We start from the raw sequence: 21,532 nt of genomic DNA, 5'->3' as shown, positions 1-21,532 counted from the left end.
AATTGACAGCTGCCATTAGTTATGTGATCCCTTGTCACCAAATGGGATGAATATATGTGGACAAGCCAAGTTTTCATTTTGGTTGCATTATCTCCCCATCTCCCCTGTATTGTTTCTAGTTCCAAACAATAATTGCATAAACCCAAAGGAAGCATTTGGGTTTCTGAAAACACTGGCTGAATTTGTTGTTGAATAATTTAATGTCACTGAATAATTTATACTGTGCATTGTGCAGATCTCCATGAACAGCAACACAAATGACTTTGTGATCGAAGAACAGTGTCATTTTCTGTTCTTGCAGGAGATGGTGCAAGGCAGAAGTAATTTTCAGATACCATAACCAAATTTGCTAGGGTCTGCAGAAATAGTTAAAATCACTGATTGTTACCATCATGAACGTATGTACGGGGCAGCACGGCTGCGCAGTGGGTTAGCACTGCTGCCTCACGGCGCTGCGGTCCCGGGTTCGATCCCGGCCCTGTGTCACTGTCCGTGTGGAGTTTGCACATTCTCCCCGTGTCTGCGTGGGTTTCGCCCCCACAACCCAAAGATGTGCAGGGTAGGTGGATTGGCCACGCTAAATTGCCCCTTAATTGGAAAAAATCAATTGGGTACTCTAAATTTATTTTTAAAATAAATTAACGTATGTACCACTCTTCCTCCAACTCCTCAAACTTCAAGGATAAAGTTCACCTTGTCCAGTGTGATGAAAGGCTTTGTGGTATCAAATGACCAGTTCACAAGGTTGGTCAAAGTGGCTGTTCCTTTTCAAGCAGCACCTGGAGATGGCCGTTTCATTAGTTAGGTCAACAAACTAACTGAAATGTTTGCAAGTGTTTTCTAAACGTGAGATGGGAGTATAGTTGCGTGCCCATGTGTTTTGACCATGTCACTTATTACTGGTCTTCAACTAGCAGTCCAGTCTTTTATCTTTTTTGGTCCTTTAATTTTTATCCATGATAATAGAGCCTTTCATGTCCGAGGGATGCCCTGCACAGCCAGTATTTATTTCTTAATTTTTCCGAAAACCTTTCTAGTGTTGGCCTGAACTTCCGCTGTCATGACCTGTGGAAGGACTGTTCTTTTGCATTAAGAAAACAAACTAACTTCACCGTGCTCCATTGTCGGGCTGGTTTAGCACAGTGGGCTAAACAGCTGGCATGTAATGCAGAACGAGACCAGCAGCGTGGGTTCAATTCCCATACCGGCCTGCTAAACAGCTGGCTTGTAATGCAGAACAAGACCAATTTCTGTACAGGCCTTCCCGAATAGGCGCCGGAATGTGGCGATTAGGGGCTTTTCACAGTAATTTCATTGAAGCCTACTTGTGACAATAAGCAATTATTATTATGGTAGCTCCCGATCCTCAAAGATAGAAGTTTTGAATGTTCATTACTCGCTGCAGGATGTGAGAACATCAGCTAGGTTAATTGTGCAGTCACTGTTTGGGAGACATGGCAGCCAGTTTGCATACAAGATTCCATAAACAATGAGATGATGGCCAGATAACCTGTTTTAGGCAAAATTCCTTGAGGGATGAATATCGGCTTTTACGTTGGGAGAACTCCCAATCAACTAATGCAGTGGAATCTCACTGTCTACCCTCCAAATGTCTCTGGTTAATCTGCCATCCAAAAGATAGTAAAAGTCTGAATAAATTGTGCGCTGGCCCTGAAGTAAACATGACTTGAAACGGATGATTCTGAAATCCAGATTATAGGAAAAGGCTGACACGTGTACTTGCTTAGCTTGAATTGTGGATATTTTCTTGCCTGTTGTAATCAAAGATGTTTGTAAACGTGTGGGCCCACTTAAGGAGTATGCCACTTGCTGACCGTCCTAATCTTTGTCTGGCAGATCTTGCAAATTGAAAACTCAGCACCCTGGGGCATAAGAAGGGTTGATGTGCCTGGACAGATAAAGTGCGCGAGGAGTTAATTTAGTGGAATGCAGGGCAGCACGGTGGCGGAGGGTTCGCACTGCTGCCTCACGGCGCTGAGGTCCCAGGTTCGATCCCGGCTCTGGGTCACTGTCTGTGTGGAGTTTGCACATTCTCCCCGTGTTTGCGTGGGTTTGTTGCTAACTTTTGGTTGGCTCTTAAATGTTGCCCGTTGTATCTTTACTTAATTTGCTCTGTTTCTATAACCTTTGCTCTAGAGTCGCCAAGTAACTTTATGATACCGCCACGAGGTTCAAGTTCAAGTACTGATCAATAACTCAACACACAATTAGTAAGATTCAAATCAAAATACATTTACAGTAAATCACTACTCATGCATAAACTCTACTCTCTAGACTATTTCTATCACTAAAAGGCCTATACTGAGCTTCGGAATTGGCCCACCAGGTCAGGGGAACAAATGGCCTTTCGTTCAGGTCCTGAGTCTGCAGGATTCAAAAGCTGGTATGGACTTGTAGCTAGGAGCGCCTATCTTGTAGCGAGCGTTGACTGGAGACTTACTTGGTTGGTGCGGCAGCTTGGGCAGTTCACTCGGGGGTTGATTCGCGTTGTTGAGTGACCCTGCCAAAGAAGGACGAATTGAACTTGGGGACTCTATTTTATAGTCCCCAGGGGCTTCACACCCCTTTGGGGCGGACCCCGTACCTGGTTCCAAGTGATTGGAATACGTTCCGATCACTTGGATCGATTTCTCCAATACTGGAGTTGTTCCCTGATCGCTGGCCGGTCCCTAGGTGTCCGTTGGCCTTCCTTTGTCTTGGCTCCTGCTGGGGCCGAGGAGTCTGGCTTGGCCTTATTCACCTTAAATGTTTCCATTGTACCCGGGGATCGCTCATTAGTATGCAGATGGCTGAGTTTCAATTCTGTCTAGGCTTTTGCAAGTTCTAATACACAGGATTTCTGCACTTGCTAGTTTTTGCCTGTGTTGGCTGAATTTCCCTTTAGTCTTTGCGGATCTCCATTTTAAGTCAGGAAGTGGCCAACCCAGGTGGCTACACTTTCGCCCTCACAACCCAAAGATGTGCAGTTAGGTGGATTGGCCACACTAAATTGCCCCTTCATTGGAAAAAATGAATTGGGTGCTCTAAATTTATTTATTTTTTAAATTTAGTGCAATGCATGGGTTACCTGCTCTTGTGGAGCTGGCATCCAATCTGGATCTGTGCTTTCCAGAGTCTGGTATCCGAGCAAAGATCACTGCTATGAACTTGCAAAACTCTGCCTGAAATCAGCCTACATTACTCCATAACCTGCATGTTCCTGGTTAGATGGTTTGAGCAAATGTATTTCATTATTTCCTATTTCTCTCTTTTGGTGGGGGTGGGGGGGCGGGAAGAGAAATCTCGGCTCTCTAAGGAGAGAATGGTTTTAATTCCATCCTTCGATTCCTTCATTGGAACGCCCCAAGCATTTTCTTAACAGGCTGGAGTTTTAATTTAATTTCTATCTGCTCAGTGGGTGCCTCCTTTTCCATGAGTGGCTTTTTCTTTCGAAATTCAAATTGTAAATTAATATTGTGGCAATATCTGATAGAAGGAACACTATAGAATGCAACTCTTTTTAATAATATGTGATGTGAACACTGCACATTGTCTCATTGCCTTCCAGACCGAGCCCTTCCATTAAACATTTAATATGAACACCAATGTCTTAATTCTACTTTGCAATTACACTTGGAAATGGAAAATGTTCCTTTTCCAGTCATGTCAACCTCTTCTGAGGACTTTCTGTAAGGAATTTCTCAGTGTCAAGTAAGCAACATATTCCTTAACTGTGCATGAAAGGTAATTATGCAGACTGGAAAGAGTGCTACTAAAATATCCTCCTGCTGTTTTATCAAATAGCAAACATTTCTTGGCAAGTCTGGGCGCACCTTTTATACCATTCCAAACTCGAAACAACTAGACAATCTCTCTCCCCCGACCCACTGGCAGGCAGTAGAGTGGAAATATTGTAACTTCCCCACCAACCTGGCTTTCAGGTGGTCTAACTAAAGAATTGTAGAGCAATGTGAAAGGACAATTCTCCTTCTTGTTCTTTAGCTTTTCCTCTTCTTCACCCCCCCCCCAACCACCACACTCTTTTGCAAGTCTGATATTTGCTGGATACTACCGATGCCGATGCCATGTTTCACTTCCCCCAAATGATGTACAGGTTTGGTCTATGTGGGCAAGTGACCGCAGTCTAATTCCAGTGGTAGATGTGGTCAATTGGTTGCAGTCTTGTCTTAGTCAGAAGGCTGTGGACTCCAAGCATTAGAGAGACTGGAGCAAGGGTTCCTGAATAATACCAAGGAAGTGCTACGCAGTCAGTGGTGCTGTCTGAGACCCTGTCTGACTCATTCGGTTATCTAAAAGATCCTCTGGTGCTATTTACAAGAAGCGCTTGGGAGTATTTCCTGCTGCTCTGCTAAATGTATCCAGCAGTCAGCTACGGTAGCATACAGGGCGGCATGGTATCACAGTGGTTAGCACAGTGCTGCACAGCTCCAGGGTCCCAGGTTCGATTCCCGGCTTGAGTCACTGTCTGTGCAGAGTCTGCACATTCTCCCCGTGTGCGTGGGTTACCTCCGGGTGCTCCGGTTTCCTCCCACAGTACAAAGATGTGCAGGTTAGGTGGATTGGCCGTGATAAATTGCCTTTCGTGTCCAAAGAGGTTAGGTGGGGTTACGGGGATAGGTTGGAGGTGTGGTCTTAAGTAGGGTGCTCTTTCCCAGGGCCGGTGCAGACTCGATGGGCCGAATGGCCTTGCACTGTAAATTCTATGTAAAATCCTTTACTGGTCCTGGTCGCTTGCTGTTTGAGGGATCTTCCGGTGTGCAAATTGGCTCACATGTTTCCAATATTACAACAGTGGTGTACTTTGGATAGTCCTGTGCTGAACTGTTTAAAAATAGAATGTTTTTTCTCTGTTTAGTGGAGGAGCAAGGCCCCATATCTTGACTGAATAGTGCTTGAGCCTCCACCCCTGTTGAAACCAGCTAACCTGATACAAGGAATACCTGTGCACAGATATTCTGAGCCATTTGGGGGGGGGGGGGGTCATCCAGAACTCCTGTTGAGGCAATACATTTTGTACAGTAAAAAAAAATGTATGTGTTATTGCCTTGCTCGAGGGAGTGTGAATTCACAGCTCAAATTAGAATTGCACACCTGGGAATAGGGTTCTGAGCAGTTTTAAGCCAAAAGCCAGGTGTTCGAGTACAGTGGATTTTGTGACTTTTTTCCTAAGGGCTTCTCACCCTGTCCCTTGTGAAACAGCTGGCTGATTAACCAAATATCTGTGACTCCCCTCGAGGCCATTTGAAACTTCTACACAGTCGACATATGCGGCTGGCAGGCACCAACATGTTGAACCACGATCTCCCGATTAAACTGCACCGTGACTAATGATCTCAGCTGATTCTGTAACTTTTCAACCTCCCATTAATTGTGATTTTTTTAGATTGTTGCTGAAGCAATTTTTAAAACACTTTTTATGATTTGATGGTGTGACTGCAACAATATCTCATGCACACCACCCTAACCCTGCTCTCGCCACTGTACCTCTGCCATCCCATCAAGTACCCCCCCCAGACAAAACATAGGAAAAATCATTTTTCACTTATAGCTCTCCAGAGCAGTGGGGTCCATACATGTCTGGGGATCTCTGGTGTGCATAAGTGATGAGTAGTCACCACGCATGCCGTGCAGAGTTGGCTGGCTGCCTCACATTGAGGGGAGCACACTGGAGGAATGCGAAGAGCAGCGGGAATGTCAGGTACATCATGCAAGTGGTGGTCACTGCGCGAGATTGCCCTTTCTCAGAAAGAGTTCCAGTCCCTTTATCTTTCTGCTATGAACAAATCTGTTGTTTTTGAAAGCTCTGTTAAAATGCTCTGCGTGCCCCTTCATATTTACTGTATATATACAAATTCAAATGAGCCAGGAGGGGATCTGTGATTTACTCTTTTGAAAGATGGTTATTCAAAAACATTTGGGAACCAGTGCTCTGGAGAGATTGACCTTTTTTTATTTAGACCTGCTGGCTGCGCAGCACAGGCAGGAAGCCAGAGCTGCGGTAGGGGTGCTGAAGAGACGATCGAGCGGAGTAGAGCAAGGGTAGGTGAGTGTAGACTGAGTTACAGAACAGCGATGGCTATTGGGTAAGTTATACTTGAGCTTCGCTGGGGTGGGTACAGTTTGAAAGAAGCACTCCTTTACCACTGCCCCCCCACCCTCATTACAAATGTTATATGCTTCTTTGTAATTGCAGATATTCTAGATATTGACTGATTTATTGTGGCCTGGTCATCTGGTTTGCTGTCTAAACTAGCCTGAGTGGAATGATGGAAGAAATGAGCAGTTGCTTAATTGGAGCTGATGTTTGCTCGCTAAATTTGTGTAAAGCAAGCTTGAGGGCCCGACTGTAACATGATTTGAAAACTGCAGTTTGACATCCCGTCTCTCTAATTCTGCTGATGGTAGTCAAAGGTTTGGAGTTCAGGGATTGACCTGAGCTCTAGCTGGCCCAGATTTAGAATTCCCAGAGGGAGAGATGGTGGAGATAACGAGCAGTGATATGATCGTTTGACAGGAAAAAAAATCAGTCATCTAACTTCTTACTTTCCTCCCTCAATTTAGTTCCAGAAGGCAGAGTCTGACCTGGATTATATCGAGCACAAGCTAGAGTTTGAAATAGCGAAAAATCTTCCTCAAAACACACCGACACAGGTAGGTACAGATGTTGTCTTATCAGAAAACTGATGGTGTGGAAAGCTTGCTGGTCTGTCAGGGTGGCACGATGACGCAGTGGTTAGCACTGCTGCCTCACGGCACTGAGGACCCAGGTTCAATCCTGGCCCTGGGTCACTGTCCATGTGAAGTTTGCACATTCTCCCCATGTCTGCGTGGGTTTCATCCCCACACCCCAAAGATGTTCTGTGTAGGTGGATTGGCCATGCTAAATTGCCCCTTAAATGATAAAGGGCAGCACGGTGGCGCAGTGGTTAGCCCTGCTGCCTCACGGCGCCGAAGACCCAGGTTCGATCCCGGCCCCGGGTCACTGTGTGTGGAGTTTGCACATTCTCGCCGTGTCTGCATGGGTTTCGCCCCCACAACCCAGGGTAGGTGGATTAGCCATGGTAAATTGACCTTTAATTGAAAAATAAATAATTGGGTACTCTAAATTTAAAAAAAAACATGACTGGTCAGCCATTGAAGTGATAAATTGGTTGTGTGCTCTGTCCCAATACATGAAAACAGGAATGTCAATTATTTATATACATTTTTTAATGAATTGTAAAGTTTATATGGACGCCTTAGTGTTCCAAAGAAAAGTTTTTTTTTTAAATGTTGTGACAAGAAGCTAGGATATTAATTGTAAAATGTCCTTGAGCTGTAGCTGTATTGTGCAATTTCAAAAAATATTTAACGAGCCTGTTTGTTGACTTGTTATCAACTTCAAAGGAAAAATCACTTTTTCCTGCCTGTCAATCATTGCTATCCAGTGAGAACTTTCTCTTGTGAGGAATGGCGATGAAGAGACTGTTGGAACAAGTCTTGCTGCATACCTAACTGGGTTTTGCTGAAGCAGGAGCTACTGCAGAGCATGAACCCTTTGTGGTTACCTGATTTTATCAGCTTGCAGCACCGTGGATAGTTTTCTCCCTCTTGCTTGTTATTTTGGCTGCACACTGAATCGTATTTAACCCACTAGCAGAGGTCTGTCTCTCTCTGGGAGTGGCTAATTCAACACCACTTTGGCTTGCACACTTTCTGTACATTACAGCTATATATATATTTCCCACCTGTGCTTTAGGAAAATCCAGTGAAACTGCTGGAGCAACTGAGGGTAATAAAATCCCGTTACCGAGAGTTATCAGTGGAAGCCGATCAGATTGCCAGTGAGCAAAAAGAAGCTGTGGATTTCATCCGTTCACAACTTACTACCACATTGCAGTTAGTCCAGAAGCTGCAGGAGCAGACTGACCGAGAGGTAAATCTTTGCAATCACCATCTTAGGTGAGCTTGATCCTGGCAGGAAAAGCTTTTAAAACAGCTATGTTGTCACAAGTGGAGAATATTATTGACTGATAGTGGTTTTTTTTTTAATTGACTGGATGTCTATTTTGTGTGGAAACCCTCTATACCCAAGTGTAATATAGCTACAAATAAATCCTGACACTTGTCTCCATGATGCATGGCCACTGTTCGAAGTGTGGAGTGCTTGGGGAAAGTTGATGAGAACCAAGATGAGTGGGCCAGATCCATCATTCTGAAGCTAATGAGGAACAGGCTTCGGCCAAGTTCAGTCCTTCCTGAGTTAGCTGCTCTAATCAGTTGGGGTGGCAATAGGTAATATTCTCATCCGGGACCAGGAAGAGGAAAATTGGACTTGTCCTCTCTGGCTGGCTCCCACTCTCTCCTTCCTCCTCCAGTTTCCACATCAACTTTATCAGTTGCCCACATTTATGGAAGTGCAGAAATTGGCTTGGGTTGCCTCTGTGAAGGAGATTTGTTTTACAATTCCTCGCATGATTGGATCTCCGTCCTGCCACGCTGCAGTGGTGATGTAGGCCTTAAAGAGATTGTTTTAGCCATTTCAGCAGAATTTCTGATGGACGCTGGTGAACTGAGCGCTCTCTAAACTTTGTCTGAAGCTCAAAACTCCAAATATTACTGAGATTCTTGTGCTGTCTGAAAAATTCCTAGTTGGAATTATTACTGATTGCAAAGTGGGGTAAGTGTTTCATTTTTGCCTCTGGTTCTTAAGGGACCACTTAAAATATTTTTCTTCAAAATCAAAAATGTTGGCAATGCCCAGGTTAGTTAGTGTGTTAGCTTAAAGAAAATAATCTGAAAGCAAGGCTTTAGGCTGCTAGTTAGTTTTTCCTGTTGGTGCTGATGTGTTTGTTTTGCTCAGTGCTGGAGGAACAACTCATCTTGTGCACAAGAGGGATTCTACTGCCTTCATTTGATTTTTGTTTTATTGTTTTCTCCAGTCCTGTCCACTGACTGAGGATGAGCAATGGGCTGTGCAGAAGATTCTGAAATCTGACACCTTGACTAAAGTAGGACCCTGTGAGGTACATTGGTTTACTGTAATGCCATTCTTAATTGCATTCACTCCTCTCACTTAAATGTTTCGTATCAATAGAATCAATGGGGCTGTTTAGCACAGGGCTAAATCGCTGGCTTTGAAAGCAGACCCAGGCAGGCCAGCAGCACGGTTCAATTCCCGTACCAGCCTCCCCAAACAGGCGCCGGAATGTGGCGACTAGGGGCTTTTCACAGTAACTTTATTTGAAGCCTACTTGTGACAATAAGCGATTTTCATTTCATTTTCATGATCGGTTTGATGTAAATGTTTTTTAAATTAACCGTTGTCCTGTTCTTCCAGGTGTTTTGATTGTTCACTTCACTTTCAAAATTTTCCCAACTTCACCTTGTTCCAAAGTATATAAAACAAATCTGCTGGGAATTCTTGATCTAATTAGATCAAAAATCGTGCTTGCTATGTTTTGGTTATTTTTTTTTCAATAGGATAGGTAGACTGAGATGGTTTTATGATAATAATGGTCCTGATTGAATTTGTGACCCTTTTTTGCTGAGTTAGCAGAAACCCTTTTCTATCCAAATGTTGGTGACTGCATGCAACTTACTGTTTTCTCAAATCTATCTCTGCTTCCTTCCATCTCATGTTTGTGTGTGTTTTTTTTTTAAGCTTGATCTCTGCTCTCGATATGGTGTGTCTCAGATTGGGAGCTTGGTAATTAACATTCTACCTATTATCAGCTTAGTCTATGATATTGAGTATTGGTGCTGCTAACATTCAGCACCACTCACCAAATTCCTGTCATTGTGTGTGTATTCCTGAGAGAGGCTGTTTGCCCCTTCCACTTGCTCAAAAAAGAAATGAGGAGAGCCAGTATGTCATTTTTACCAGAAAATTGACTTGAATCTAATATTTACTGGTATCACAGTAATGTTTAACTGAGAAACAGTTGAAAATTAGGTAATGAGGAAAGCAGTTACCTGAGTAAAATGTTTTTCTCAATTAAATACAGCGTTAACTTTAAAAAGGCGAAATGAAAGACCAAATAGGTGCAACAGTTTTCTCGGTGCACTGTCGCTCAAAACAACTTGTGGAAAGTTTGATTTTCTTCCTGTGCTGTGTCTACCACTCTTGACTCCAGTGGGTGCATTTTAATTAAATTCTGTCTGTTGAATAGTATTGATATTTCATTTTTTTTTCTTTTAATAGGAGCCTTGTGCGGAGCCTTCAATACCACAACGGGTGGAAGGTAGGTGTGCAGACGGGTATTGAAGGAAGACTCAATGCCATCTGAAATTTGTGTGAAGCTCACCACTTAGCCCGAAGTGTGAATTTCCCCCCAAACTTCCAATAGTGGTCAGTGAACGGGATTTAGAGGGTCCAAATGCTGAGGTGGTTTTCTCCTCTCTGCACCCCCGTCACCAAACCTTGATATGGTAGGACCCCTTCTGAGATCTTCTCCGCTCTGCACCCCCATCTCCATCGAGATGCTAGGACCTCTTCTGGCATCTACAAATCAGCAGTGACCAGAAATCAAACCAGATTGGTGTGGCTCAGCCGTTCCCAGAATTGTGGGAGCCAAATCTGATTTTTCTCTCCTTTAGTTATATAGTTAATAAGTCCTGCACAGAATGGAATGTGACTAGCCCAAGTGCCAAGAGAGTGTTGACTAATGATAGCAGACATTCTTGGTAGTTCTCGGAGCAGAAAATAACTTGGAGCAATAGCCATGAATAAAAACCTACGGTAGTGAAAGAAAGATTTTGTTGGTCATCTTTCTATTTTTAGTTCAAACACGTCAACACTGGAATTCAGAATAAGTTGGTAGCTGTGACTCGTTAATAAATTTGACGAAACTGTATTGCTCGATGGTGGCACAGTGGTTAGCACTTCTGACTCACGGCGCCGAGGACCCGGGTTCGATCTCGGCCCCGGGTCACTGTCTGTGTGGAGTTTGCACATTCTCCCCGTGTCTGCGTGGGTCTCACCCCCACAACCCAAAGATGAGGAGGGGAGGTGGATTGGCCACACTAAATTGCCCCTTAATTGTGGGGGGTGGGGGAGAATTGGGTACTCATTTTATTTTTTAAAAGCTGCATTGCTCAGATGTGAAACAGCAACTCAAAAAATTTAGTTCACCTAAACTTGACATCGGCTGGAATATTTTTATTAATTTTGTGAAAGAAAACTTCAATTATGCAGTGCCCATCATAATTAATTTGAGTCACTGCAAGTGAAATGCTTTATGTAACCACATTTATAATAATCTTTATTAGTGTCACAAGTGACTGCAATGAAGTTACTGTGAAAATCCCCTAGTCGCCACATTCTGGCGCCTGTTCGGGTACACTGAGGGAGAATTCAGAATGTTCAAATCGCCTAACAAACACGTCATTTAGGACTTGTGGAAAGAAACCGGAGCACCCAGAGGAAACCCACGCAGACACAGGGAGAACATGCAGACTCCGCACAGACAGTGACCCAAGCTGGGAATCGAAGCTGTGTCCCTGGCACTGTGAAACAACAGTGCTACCGTGCCGCCCATAGATGCTGTTTGTTGAGTAGTAGGTTCTCCCACACAACAGTTTAATGACTATTTTTTGGGGGGCAGGACAGCTCCCTGGTATTCTTTGACTAGTGCCATGTCATGGGATCTTTGAGTACATAAACTGCAGGAAAGGCAGGTGTCCCTCAATGTTTAACCTCTTACAATGCAGCACTCCCTCGCTACCACACCTCAGAAACTTGTGTGTTCATGACAAGCCTTCTGGCTGAAGCTATTTGCATTGGGAAATGTATTCCTTGCTCCACATAGAAGAAGTCTCCCTCCTTTTCTCCAGTTTCCTGGGTTATACTTGGTTGACTAGAAATTAGATTCTCTTCCTCAGTCAGGTGCCTGGCATGGCTGCGATCAGACCCTTGCTGGATACATGTGGTACTTGTAAATCGAATGGTATTATGTAACTCGATTGCTCCCATGTGACTGCTACTTTGTGTTCTGACTTGCTATGCGACCACCCTTTTAATGCTTTACTTTCTATGAAACCTGTCACTGTAAAGTTGGAGTAGAGTTAATTGATGATTTTTGACATTCTGGCCCAGTATTCAACTCTTGCTGCTTAGTATCAGAGAACCCTTGTCATATATTGTGTTTCTTCCTGGCCATTCACATTTCTCCATTCCTGGTGGACAGTTTGAGAAAGTGATCTGATTTCCCCCCACTTTGCAGAAACACCTGGTTTGACATTAAATCTGTTGGACCAACTTCCAAAATAAGTTAATTCTTGAAATTAGCAAGTAAAAGCTTATACCTTCTGTTTTAAAGGAGGTGTTATTCAGCAGGGTAAAATAACAGATCATGGAATATTCTACAAGTGCATTAAACATTTGTGCAGCATATCACTAACAATTTATGAAGTTACCCACTGAATTAACATCCAGTGAATCAATTTCAAACAATAGCTATTATAAACTCTGGTGCTTTATAGGTGTCTAATCAGCTGCTGTTTTTAATGAAATGTGAACCACCTCACTTGTGTTTCAGCTGAATTTGAACCAGTCACTGAGAAGATGTTCATGTCTGTACCAAAAAGTGTGAGATTGACTGTGAAACTTGCCGATTTGAACACGTTTTATCAGCAACTCTTCGACCACTTCATAAAGAATAAAAATAGGTGAGGGTGCGGCGTGATTATTGTAATCTCTTGGTTAGCACTGATGGTGACTGGGAAGAGTGCATTGGGAGGGTAACCAGTGCTACAGGGAAGTCCTACACAGGATATGGGGCCAATCATTTAGACTGGGATGAGGAAAATTCTTTCACTTAAAGGGTTGAGAGTCTCTGGAATGAGACAGAGTTTTGGTGTCTCCGGATTAAGAGATATGGGGAATGGCTGGGAAAATGGGAGTTGAAGCCCATTCACATTGAATGATGGAGCTGACGCGACAGGCCATTTGGTCTACTCCTCCCATTTCTTGTGTGATCAGCCCTAGTTGGACTCCTGGAGCTGCAAAGGCAATAAAATTGTGAATCTGACTTTGGCAATTGCTGATTTGTGTCCTCCTGACTGTTTGTACCATACTTGCTGACAGTTTTAGCCAGTTGTGACTGGTGCTTGATTGGACCAGTTGCTTTCGTAAGAAAATAAAAGTTTGTAACAGCTGCCTGTTTTCCCCAATCAAACTTGTTAAAATTGCAGTAATTAATTAATTCCTGAATTTAAAAAAAAAAAACATTTATAAAAAAAAAAAAAGTACCCAATTATTTTTTTCCAATTAAGGTGCAATTTAGCGTGGCCAATCCACCTAGCCTGCACATCTTTGGGTTGTGGGGGCGAAACCCACGCAGACACGGGGAGAATGTGCAAACTCCACACGGACAGTGACCCAGAGCCGGGATCGAACCTGGGACCTCGGTGCCGTGAGACAGCAGGGCTAACCCAATGCGCCACCGTGCTGCCTTTCCTGAACCTTTTTTAAATGAACAAATTGATTGGCCTCAGGGTAAAATAAAAATCGAAGCTTTATTCTTTAATTTAGTCACTTAATGATTCATCTGCTCATGCTATCCTTGCCGTCAGCTAGTACACCGTTCCTGATTGGCAATTAGATGTATTTGACTGTCAACCAGGTTGTTGCTGCCCTGCCTCATTCCCTGTGCATTGCTCTACCTTCCAAGAGAACATTCTCTGATGTTGAGGGGAGGGGGTTGCAGTTTTATAATAAAAGTACAATTAGTTTGAATGCAATTTCACTGTTTTGTGCATTTTCTGTTCATCCCAAACTGATGGAGTTTGTGTATGAACACGATGGATGACTTTTGTCACTTTTAGTAGATTCTTGATCTGTGCAAGAAGGTGATGTCATTAAAAATCCATAACCAGAATTTTTTTTAAAATGTATTGTCACTGACTTTCTGAATTTGATATCCTTGGGAGATAAAAATTGCTATTCATTTATAACCAAAAGTATTTGTGTGGTTCAAGGATATCAATCTATTCATGATATCTATGACATTCCTGTGGTTGGATTGGGGTAAACTACAGGTTTTTAAGTTCTGCCTGCCTGAATTACAATAATCAGGTGTGCAAGTACCAGCCTACCCGAACAGGTGCCGGAATGTGGTGACTAGGGGCTTTTCACAGTAACTTCATTGAAAGCCTACTTGTGACAATAAGCGATTTTCATTTCATTTCATTTTTTCTTTTTGTCATCTTTTGCGCTCAAACATTTAAATCAGAAAGCTATGAAGTTAAACTTTAATTGACAACATCCGTGTACTGTTTTAAATTTTGTTTCCTTCAGTTCTGCACTGAGTGTGGTACAGATGAGCAAGCTCAACATGAAAGCAACCGAATCCAAGTTGAAAACGTTGAAAGCTCTTGAAATCCTTCAATTAGACAAAAAGGGACGGGTTCGGCTCTCCATGCAATATCCGAACTGTTAGTGTGTCTCCTACCTGAGCGGACTCCCACTTGGATCCTGTGCAAATTCAAGATGGAAGTAACTCCCCTGTAATTGTCTGCTTTGGCAGTCTCAAGGATCGTTGGACCAGTAAGTTAAAATGTGGAGGAAGCAATCCAGAAACTACAGCTGTTGAGATGCTTTAAACTCATAAATCCAGCATCCAGGTCTAGAATGCTGCTTAGAAATGAGTGATCTTCCTACTGTCCATCAGGAGCTGGTCTTCCTAATGTGTGGGGATTAACTGTTATTGACACTGGGCTGGTACAGGTGACTGGATCCTAAGCAACCTTAATCTGCAGAAGAATCATGTGCCAGGCTTTTCAATGCTGTTTGTTTCTGGAATCTGCATTGTTCACAATAGGGAGTGTGATTGATGGAGGGAGACAGGTGAAGTTGCCCTCCATATCTTGTCAGATCACATGGTTAATGAGTTGCAATGCAAGGTGGTGGGATCTGAGTTTTTACCTGTAGATTGTTCCCTTGTCCACCCCACTCCAAACTCTGACATGTTGGATCTAGACCATAGGGAAGATGCAGAGTGTCTACACAGACCACGGAAACGGTTTTCCTTTGAGCAGCTGCCAGCTTCATAGCATTTATATAGCCCTATCAGAAAGTTATTTGCAATTGGAGGTAACTTTTTAAATGTTAAAATCCCATTAGTAGATGCAACAATTGTATTGATCATCAATTGTCTTTTGGTTTGGTAATTTTGGTGTGTGGAAAGATAATTTATTTATGATTTCTCACTTCCTAGAATCACATACACAATCTAATTTACACTTCCACTTTGTTTTGCCTGGTCTGAACTGAGCTGAAAAAAGTGAAGTTAGGCAAATGTAGGACCTGAACTGAAGCTGTTTAAATTGTGTATTTGATTCTCCTGAAATCAACAGGAAAAATGAGCAAAGAGTTGCTTAATTTTTACTTTTTTGCTTCGATGAACAAATTCTTTGGACTGTACTGATTTTGTTGTTTTTGTTTAATTGCACAGACACACGAATAAGGTAACTGGTTTAGCATTTTATATATGAAGAAAGGGTATTTTGTGGTTCGTCAATTTCTGATGTTGAATAAAGTGAAATGACGTTGTTACGGGTTTTCTTCCTTTGTGTGGCCTTGGTTAGGGGTGGCTGCACTGGGGAATTAAACGTTTTCCTTGAATTTGGCTGCATTATTTTTACAGTCCCAGGTTGAATGAAGTACAGATCACTGGTAATGGAAAAAGCTCTTCCTGTGCATGTTGACCCATTTGTAGACCATGTTTATTTTCTGCCGCTGGCGAAGTGGAGGGAGAGCGGCAGTTATGGGATTTGGTTTCCAGCCACAATTCAGTGGAGATAATTCCCCATCTTGAACCTGACAAAACAGGTGAAATAGTGTTGTGCAGAGTAAAACCATTTCCTTGAAGGGATAGTTGCCAGAGATTCCAGTGAAATCCATATTTCACGTTATCCATTTATTTTTCTATCATTTAATTGCCTATTGAACCTTGTATCGTTGTGTTCTCTCTCCATTCTACTGTCTACCCTCATCAATGGCTTCTTGAGTGGTTTCTGCACATGCTGTAACTTCATTTTATGTATTATACAGATGGACATCCAGATTACTATTGTTAAATGTTAATGGAGGCAGGGGTATGGATTACATTTCGGGGTGTGATCCTTCTGTGTGTAGTGGGGGAGGAAGGGAAGGGTGCTTTCCATTTTCACTCTTATTTTATTATGTCCTCTTGTTCTGGATTCCCCATCAAAGGAAAGTTTCTGTATCTACTTCCCTTTTTATCAGCCTTCACTTGGAAATTGATAAAGTCACACAACATAAATTACATATTGTTATCTATATTGAATTTGCTGATTTCTGATCAAGTTTATCAAACCCTTAACATAATTTGGACCAAGCAGCATGTTGAATTGCAATCATATTAGATTTATTGTGCTTCGTAATGATTGAAAAACTTTCTGTAAAGGGGTTTTGCAAATATCTTCTCCGTTGCTATATATTTTCTTGAGCTGAAATTCCTTTGCTTGTGGAATTTAACATCGTGTCGGTTCATTCCAAGATGATGACTCTGCCAAAACAAATCACAAGTGAAATATTGCATTAAACTAATTCCTGGCGATCCAATAGTTGCTCCTTACCCCTCCCCATTCCCTTTATGGGTTCACTGTGGGACAGTGTTTGACGATGTCCGCATCTTATATACCCTCATGTTAACCGTTGTTCCACTCGCTTGTTTGTACTTTGATTATTTAATTTCCAGTGTACTAATAATTGTTTATCAAAATACTTTGCTGTAGATGTTTTCCTTAATAAAACTAAAAAGACTACAATATGTGGGCTATTTTATTGTCTGTGTTGCTGTATGGTATACTGCAATTCTATAGTGCTTTACATAGTGTAACTTTCCCGGTTTCCAAGTTGAATAACTGCTGAGCGCAGATCATTTAAACCTACGAAGAGCAACTGCTCTGGGTGTAAGAATTCATTTTTCTGTAATGGTAAGTTTGCAGTAAGTGAGTTGAAGATGTTCAGCTGGGTGACAAATTTCCATTTTGACGTGTGCAGACACCTTCACCTGCTAATGGAAGCCAAGAAGATAAAGAATGGGGATGGCGGCATTGCACACCTTTCCATGAAACAACTTGTTGCTTTTTGGCTTGTCTTTCTGGCAGAAAGCCATACCTGTGAGGTTGGTTCCAGTCTGCTCTCTCGATCTGGTTTCTGTTGGAACTCTCCTCAGTTAGGCTACCTGAAGATGTAGGAAATAAACAGCAGTTGATAAAGTTGCATACCTTCTGGAATGTGGCAGCTGGTGAGGGTGTACTTCAACTGAATTTGATCAATGACCCACCACCCACCTTTACACTGAACAAGAGTTTAAAAGTAGAGTACGTTCACTGAGCATTCAATTCCACATATACTTGTAATCTTCCATCAGTATAATATTCTGGAGGTGGAGTTATTAAATGCAAGTTATCATAGAATCTATAGTGCAGAAGGAGCCCACTCGGCCCATCGAGTCTGCACTGACCCTCCAAAAGAGGACCCCACCTAACCTTTTGGACACTTTAGCATTGCCAATCCACCTAACCTGCACATCTTTGGGCTGTGGGAGAAAATAGGAGCACCCGAGGAAACCCACGCAGACACCCACGGTCAGATTTGAATCGATCCCTGGTGCTGAGGCAGCAGTGCTAACCACTCATTAAACCTTTCCACGAGGTCGCCTATTAGTCGCAATAAATTATTCTGCATTTTAAAAATTATTTCACAAGGCCAGCATTCTTTAATTGAGTGGCTGAAGTCCCAGGTTCGATCCCGGCTCTGGGTCACTGTCCGTGTGGAGTTTGCACATTCTCCCCATGTCTGTGTGGGTCTCACCCCCACAACCCAAAGATGTGCAGGCTAGGTGGATTGACCCTTAATTGGAAAAAATGAATTGGGTACTCTAAATTTTTTTTAAAAGAATCCACATTGCTGAGGGCCTGTAAATCACATATAGGTCAGGCCCGGGGTGGGTGTAAAGAGGTGATAGATTTCCTTCACTAAGTGCTAATGGTAATCAAAAAGGTTTTATGATAATTTGATAGTTGTGTAGTCATCATTACTTTTTTGTAATATATTGGAGTACCCAATTATTTTTTATCAATTAAAGGACAATTTAGCGTGGCCGCTACACCTCCCCTGCACATCTTTGGGTTGTGGGGGTGAGACCCACGCAGACACGGGGAGAAGTGAGGCAGCAGTGCTAACCACTGCACCACCGTGCTGCGCTGTATGGTCATTATTACGGATAGTTTTTTTTTTATCAAAGAGATTTAAATTTGCCTTCAGCTAATTAGTCCAGGCCTCTGGATTGCTACTCCAGTAAAATGACCACAATTTGCTGGAATTCCAAGTATTTATCATGCTTGATTTGTAGTAGTTGCTGATTAGCTACTGACGATGAACCTTTAAAATCTTTTAACTATCCAGAAGTGAAATGGATTTATATTCATTTTCTGTTGTCATTATGGCTACCTCTTTACAAATCCAGTAATATCTACAGTTGACAATATTTTCCTTTTTTTATAAAAATATTTTTATTCTCCATTTTCACCCCACCAACAAACCGTAAACGGTAACGAATACAATGTCAATCCCCTTAATAACAACAACCATCCCATCCTCCCACCACCCCCCAAACAATGGCCCACCTGACTATAAGCATCAAATAAAACAAACCCAAGGAGAAAAAAAAGGAATCAGGAATCGCCTATGGTCACCATTGACATATATAGTCCAAACCCCCTAATATTCAACGGCATCTAATCCCCGAAAGAGTACTGTGAATGACACCCATGAATTGCAGACACCACCCCCATCCACCTCCCCTCCATTTCCTCTTGTAAACTGCCCCCCCCCCCCAAAACCCGGTTCCTTCCCCCAACTTTTCACCCCGGCTAGACTCACCAAAACCTGTTCTACCACGCTCCGCTGGCCACAGCCTGTCCCCCCACCTCACTCCCGTTTACTGGCCGGTTTAGGCCTCCGCCCGGGTCTCCTTCCCCCTTGCCCGGTAACAAAGTTTTCCTTTTTAATATTTTTTAAAAGCTGAGAATTCTCCAGTTGCTTACTGTTTAGGGAAATAATTGTAATCACAATTGGAAGTCTCCTAATTCTTTTATTGAATTCTTACTTTCAGGAGCAACTGAAGAACCGGTTCCTGGTGTTCTGTTGTCCGAGGCTCCCTTCGATGTTCCCTGTATAGTCAGAATGTTGGTTTGTTTTCCATTGCATTCTTCTTTCTGTGAAACACTGTCAGTCACATGATCTTATAAACATCTAATGTGCAGGACAACCGTATTTAGAAATGGATTGAAACTGAACAATCCAAATACTGATATAGTTACATAATTGATCCAGAGATTAAAGCAAGAAACAGGTTAACAATTGGTGTCATTAAGTGGTTTCACACCTAATTGCTTGTTGACTCCATGTTCCCTCGATGTTGAATATTTACATTCTACCTCTACAATCTTTTTCATCGCTACAGTCAGTTATGCACACTCTGGTCTATGACTCCAGTCTAATGCCCATCCATCTCGCCATCATCAGTGGCTCAGCCTTCAGTCGCCATGCTTCCAATCTTTGAGATGTGGAAACTTGGGATACATCATAATTGTGTTGTCAACTGGTGATGTTGCAATTTTACTGCACCAAATTATAAAGACCTTCCAGACCCAAAGGCAAGAATGCAGCACGGTAGCATAGTGATTAGCACAATTGCTTCACAGCTCCAGGGTCCCAGGTTCGATTCCCGGTTTGGGTCACTGTCTGTTCGGAGTCTGCACGTTCTCCCCGTGTGCGCGTGGGTTTCCTCCGGGTGCTCCGGTTTCCTCCCACAGACCAAAGATGTGCAGGTTAGGTGGATTGGCCATGCTAAATTGCCCTTAGTGTCCAAAATTGTCCTTTGTGTTGGGTGGGGTTACTGGGTTATGGGGATAGGGTGGAGGTGTGTGGTTGGGTAGGGTGCTCTTTCCAAGAGCCAGTGCAGACTCGATGGGCTGAATGGCCTCCTTCTGCACTGTAAATTCTGTCTATGATTATATTTCCAACAAACTATTACTGCAGCTCCAGATGTTAGAATGGTTGGATTTTAGACTTGTGTAGAATCAGCTTGAACGTGAACTTCAGTCTCGAACAATAAATATACATGATGTGGAAATGCCGGCGTTGGACTGGGGTGGGCACAGTAAGAAGTCTTACAACACCAGGTTAAAGTCCAACAGGTATGTTTCAAATCACTAGCTTTCGGAGTGCAGGTATTCACCTGAGGAAGGAGCTGGCCCCGAAAGCTAGTGATTCGAAACAAACCTGTTGGATTTTAACCTGATGTTGTAAGACTTCTTACAATAAAGATACAGTCAGGGCATGTCTTGTGTTACACTTTTCTCCACTGATACAAAAGAAAATTTGGCATGCAAATGGGGCTTGTCAATTTGCTAACACCCAAGATGACCATTATTGTAACGTCACTGATTTGTTTCTATTCAGATTGAATGAGGATCTCTCTCCCCCCACCCTGGGGCCTGGCAATGGGAGGTAATTAGCAATTGGATGTCCAACTAAAGAATAAACCTGTAGAATCTGAATCTGTAGAAACTGTTCTAACCTTGAGGCCTCTTCTGCATGTGCATTGTTTCCACTTGTCCACATCTTGGATATTTTTTCCTTTGTCTGATCTTGCAATTCCAACATCTCCTCTAGAACACTGTCCAGTGTAGAATGAGCTCTAAGGGAAAGCACAACCCATAAGTTAATACACAAGTTAATAGCAATAAACAATCTTGGGTAGTCACATAAAAATTTTAATTATCCAAATGAAAATGAATAGTGTATAATTGTAATTAAATACTTCAATTACATTGGGTTGCAGAACTGCCAAGTTATGACCAGCTTTAAGTGGAATGGATTTGGGCAAGTCTGCAACTCCCACTGTGAACTGACATGGTTTGACAAAGTGCAAAGTTGTCAGAGATACCACACAGATAGCTGATGTGGAAAGTGGAAGATGCACGCTTCTGCAATATTGGACATCCAGGCTCATGCAGGTTGCTGGGGCAGAACAGATGGGGATTTTACTTTGGTCTGACCAAACAATGGTGATTGATGAATTGGTAATAAAGAATGCTGACACTTTATAGTACTGGTGCAGGATGTCCTGTTTAATACACTTCATGTCTCACATTCAGCACTCAGACACCAAACAAAACTAAACAATATGGTTCCAAGGATCCAGTTTATCACGAGCGAGGCGGCCTTTGGAACTAAATTAATTGCAGAAGAGTTTTTGTATAAAAGAGATGTGAATCTTAGGAATCCAATATGCCTTTGGTAAGGTGATCTGGTCTGTAATTTTCTTTGTTCTTTGAATGCGTTGTAACGGGTAAAGAGCACGGGCAACAAAGGTACTTGCAAGGTTAATGGCAAGTTATGTCAAAGTTGCAAAGAAGCTGAATTACAGGTTGGGGGTGGTGAAATTTCAACCCAGATCGCGCTGCAAGAGATTATATACTGAGCAGTACT

At 42.6% G+C, this 21,532-nt stretch overlaps 2 protein-coding genes across 7 annotated transcripts in view; one reads left to right on the top strand and one right to left on the bottom strand.

The window, feature by feature from the left end:
* The window catches only part of ska2 (spindle and kinetochore associated complex subunit 2), a 37,850-nt gene extending 21,056 nt beyond the window's left edge, over positions 1–16,794 (top strand). For 3 of the 6 annotated variants that reach the window (XM_072469897.1, XM_072469893.1, XM_072469895.1), the window contains exons 2-8: positions 6,583–6,672; positions 7,760–7,936; positions 8,943–9,026; positions 9,665–9,709; positions 10,205–10,244; positions 12,540–12,669; positions 14,300–16,794. In XM_072469897.1, the coding sequence (XP_072325998.1) occupies positions 6,583–6,672; positions 7,760–7,936; positions 8,943–9,026; positions 9,665–9,709; positions 10,205–10,244; positions 12,540–12,669; positions 14,300–14,441 (708 nt within the window). In that variant the 3' untranslated portion in view covers positions 14,442–16,794. The remainder of the gene's footprint in view (positions 1–6,582; positions 6,673–7,759; positions 7,937–8,942; positions 9,027–9,664; positions 9,710–10,204; positions 10,245–12,539; positions 12,670–14,299) is intronic. The other 3 variants (XM_072469896.1, XM_072469894.1, XM_072469898.1) reach the window with 3 other exon arrangements.
* The window catches only part of LOC140387128 (uncharacterized), a 186,293-nt gene continuing 181,112 nt past the window's right edge, over positions 16,352–21,532 (bottom strand). The window contains exons 27-30 of the mRNA XM_072470139.1: positions 20,619–20,738; positions 19,143–19,261; positions 17,147–17,213; positions 16,352–16,532 (exon numbers count right to left, since the gene is read on the bottom strand). Coding sequence (XP_072326240.1) covers positions 16,514–16,532; positions 17,147–17,213; positions 19,143–19,261; positions 20,619–20,738 — 325 coding nt within the window. The 3' untranslated portion in view covers positions 16,352–16,513. The remainder of the gene's footprint in view (positions 16,533–17,146; positions 17,214–19,142; positions 19,262–20,618; positions 20,739–21,532) is intronic.

This window comes from Scyliorhinus torazame, chromosome 12 (assembly GCF_047496885.1).
Source record: "Scyliorhinus torazame isolate Kashiwa2021f chromosome 12, sScyTor2.1, whole genome shotgun sequence".
NCBI classification, from domain to species: Eukaryota; Metazoa; Chordata; class Chondrichthyes; order Carcharhiniformes; family Scyliorhinidae; genus Scyliorhinus; species Scyliorhinus torazame.
This window is presented reverse-complemented; position numbering and strand designations above follow the sequence as displayed.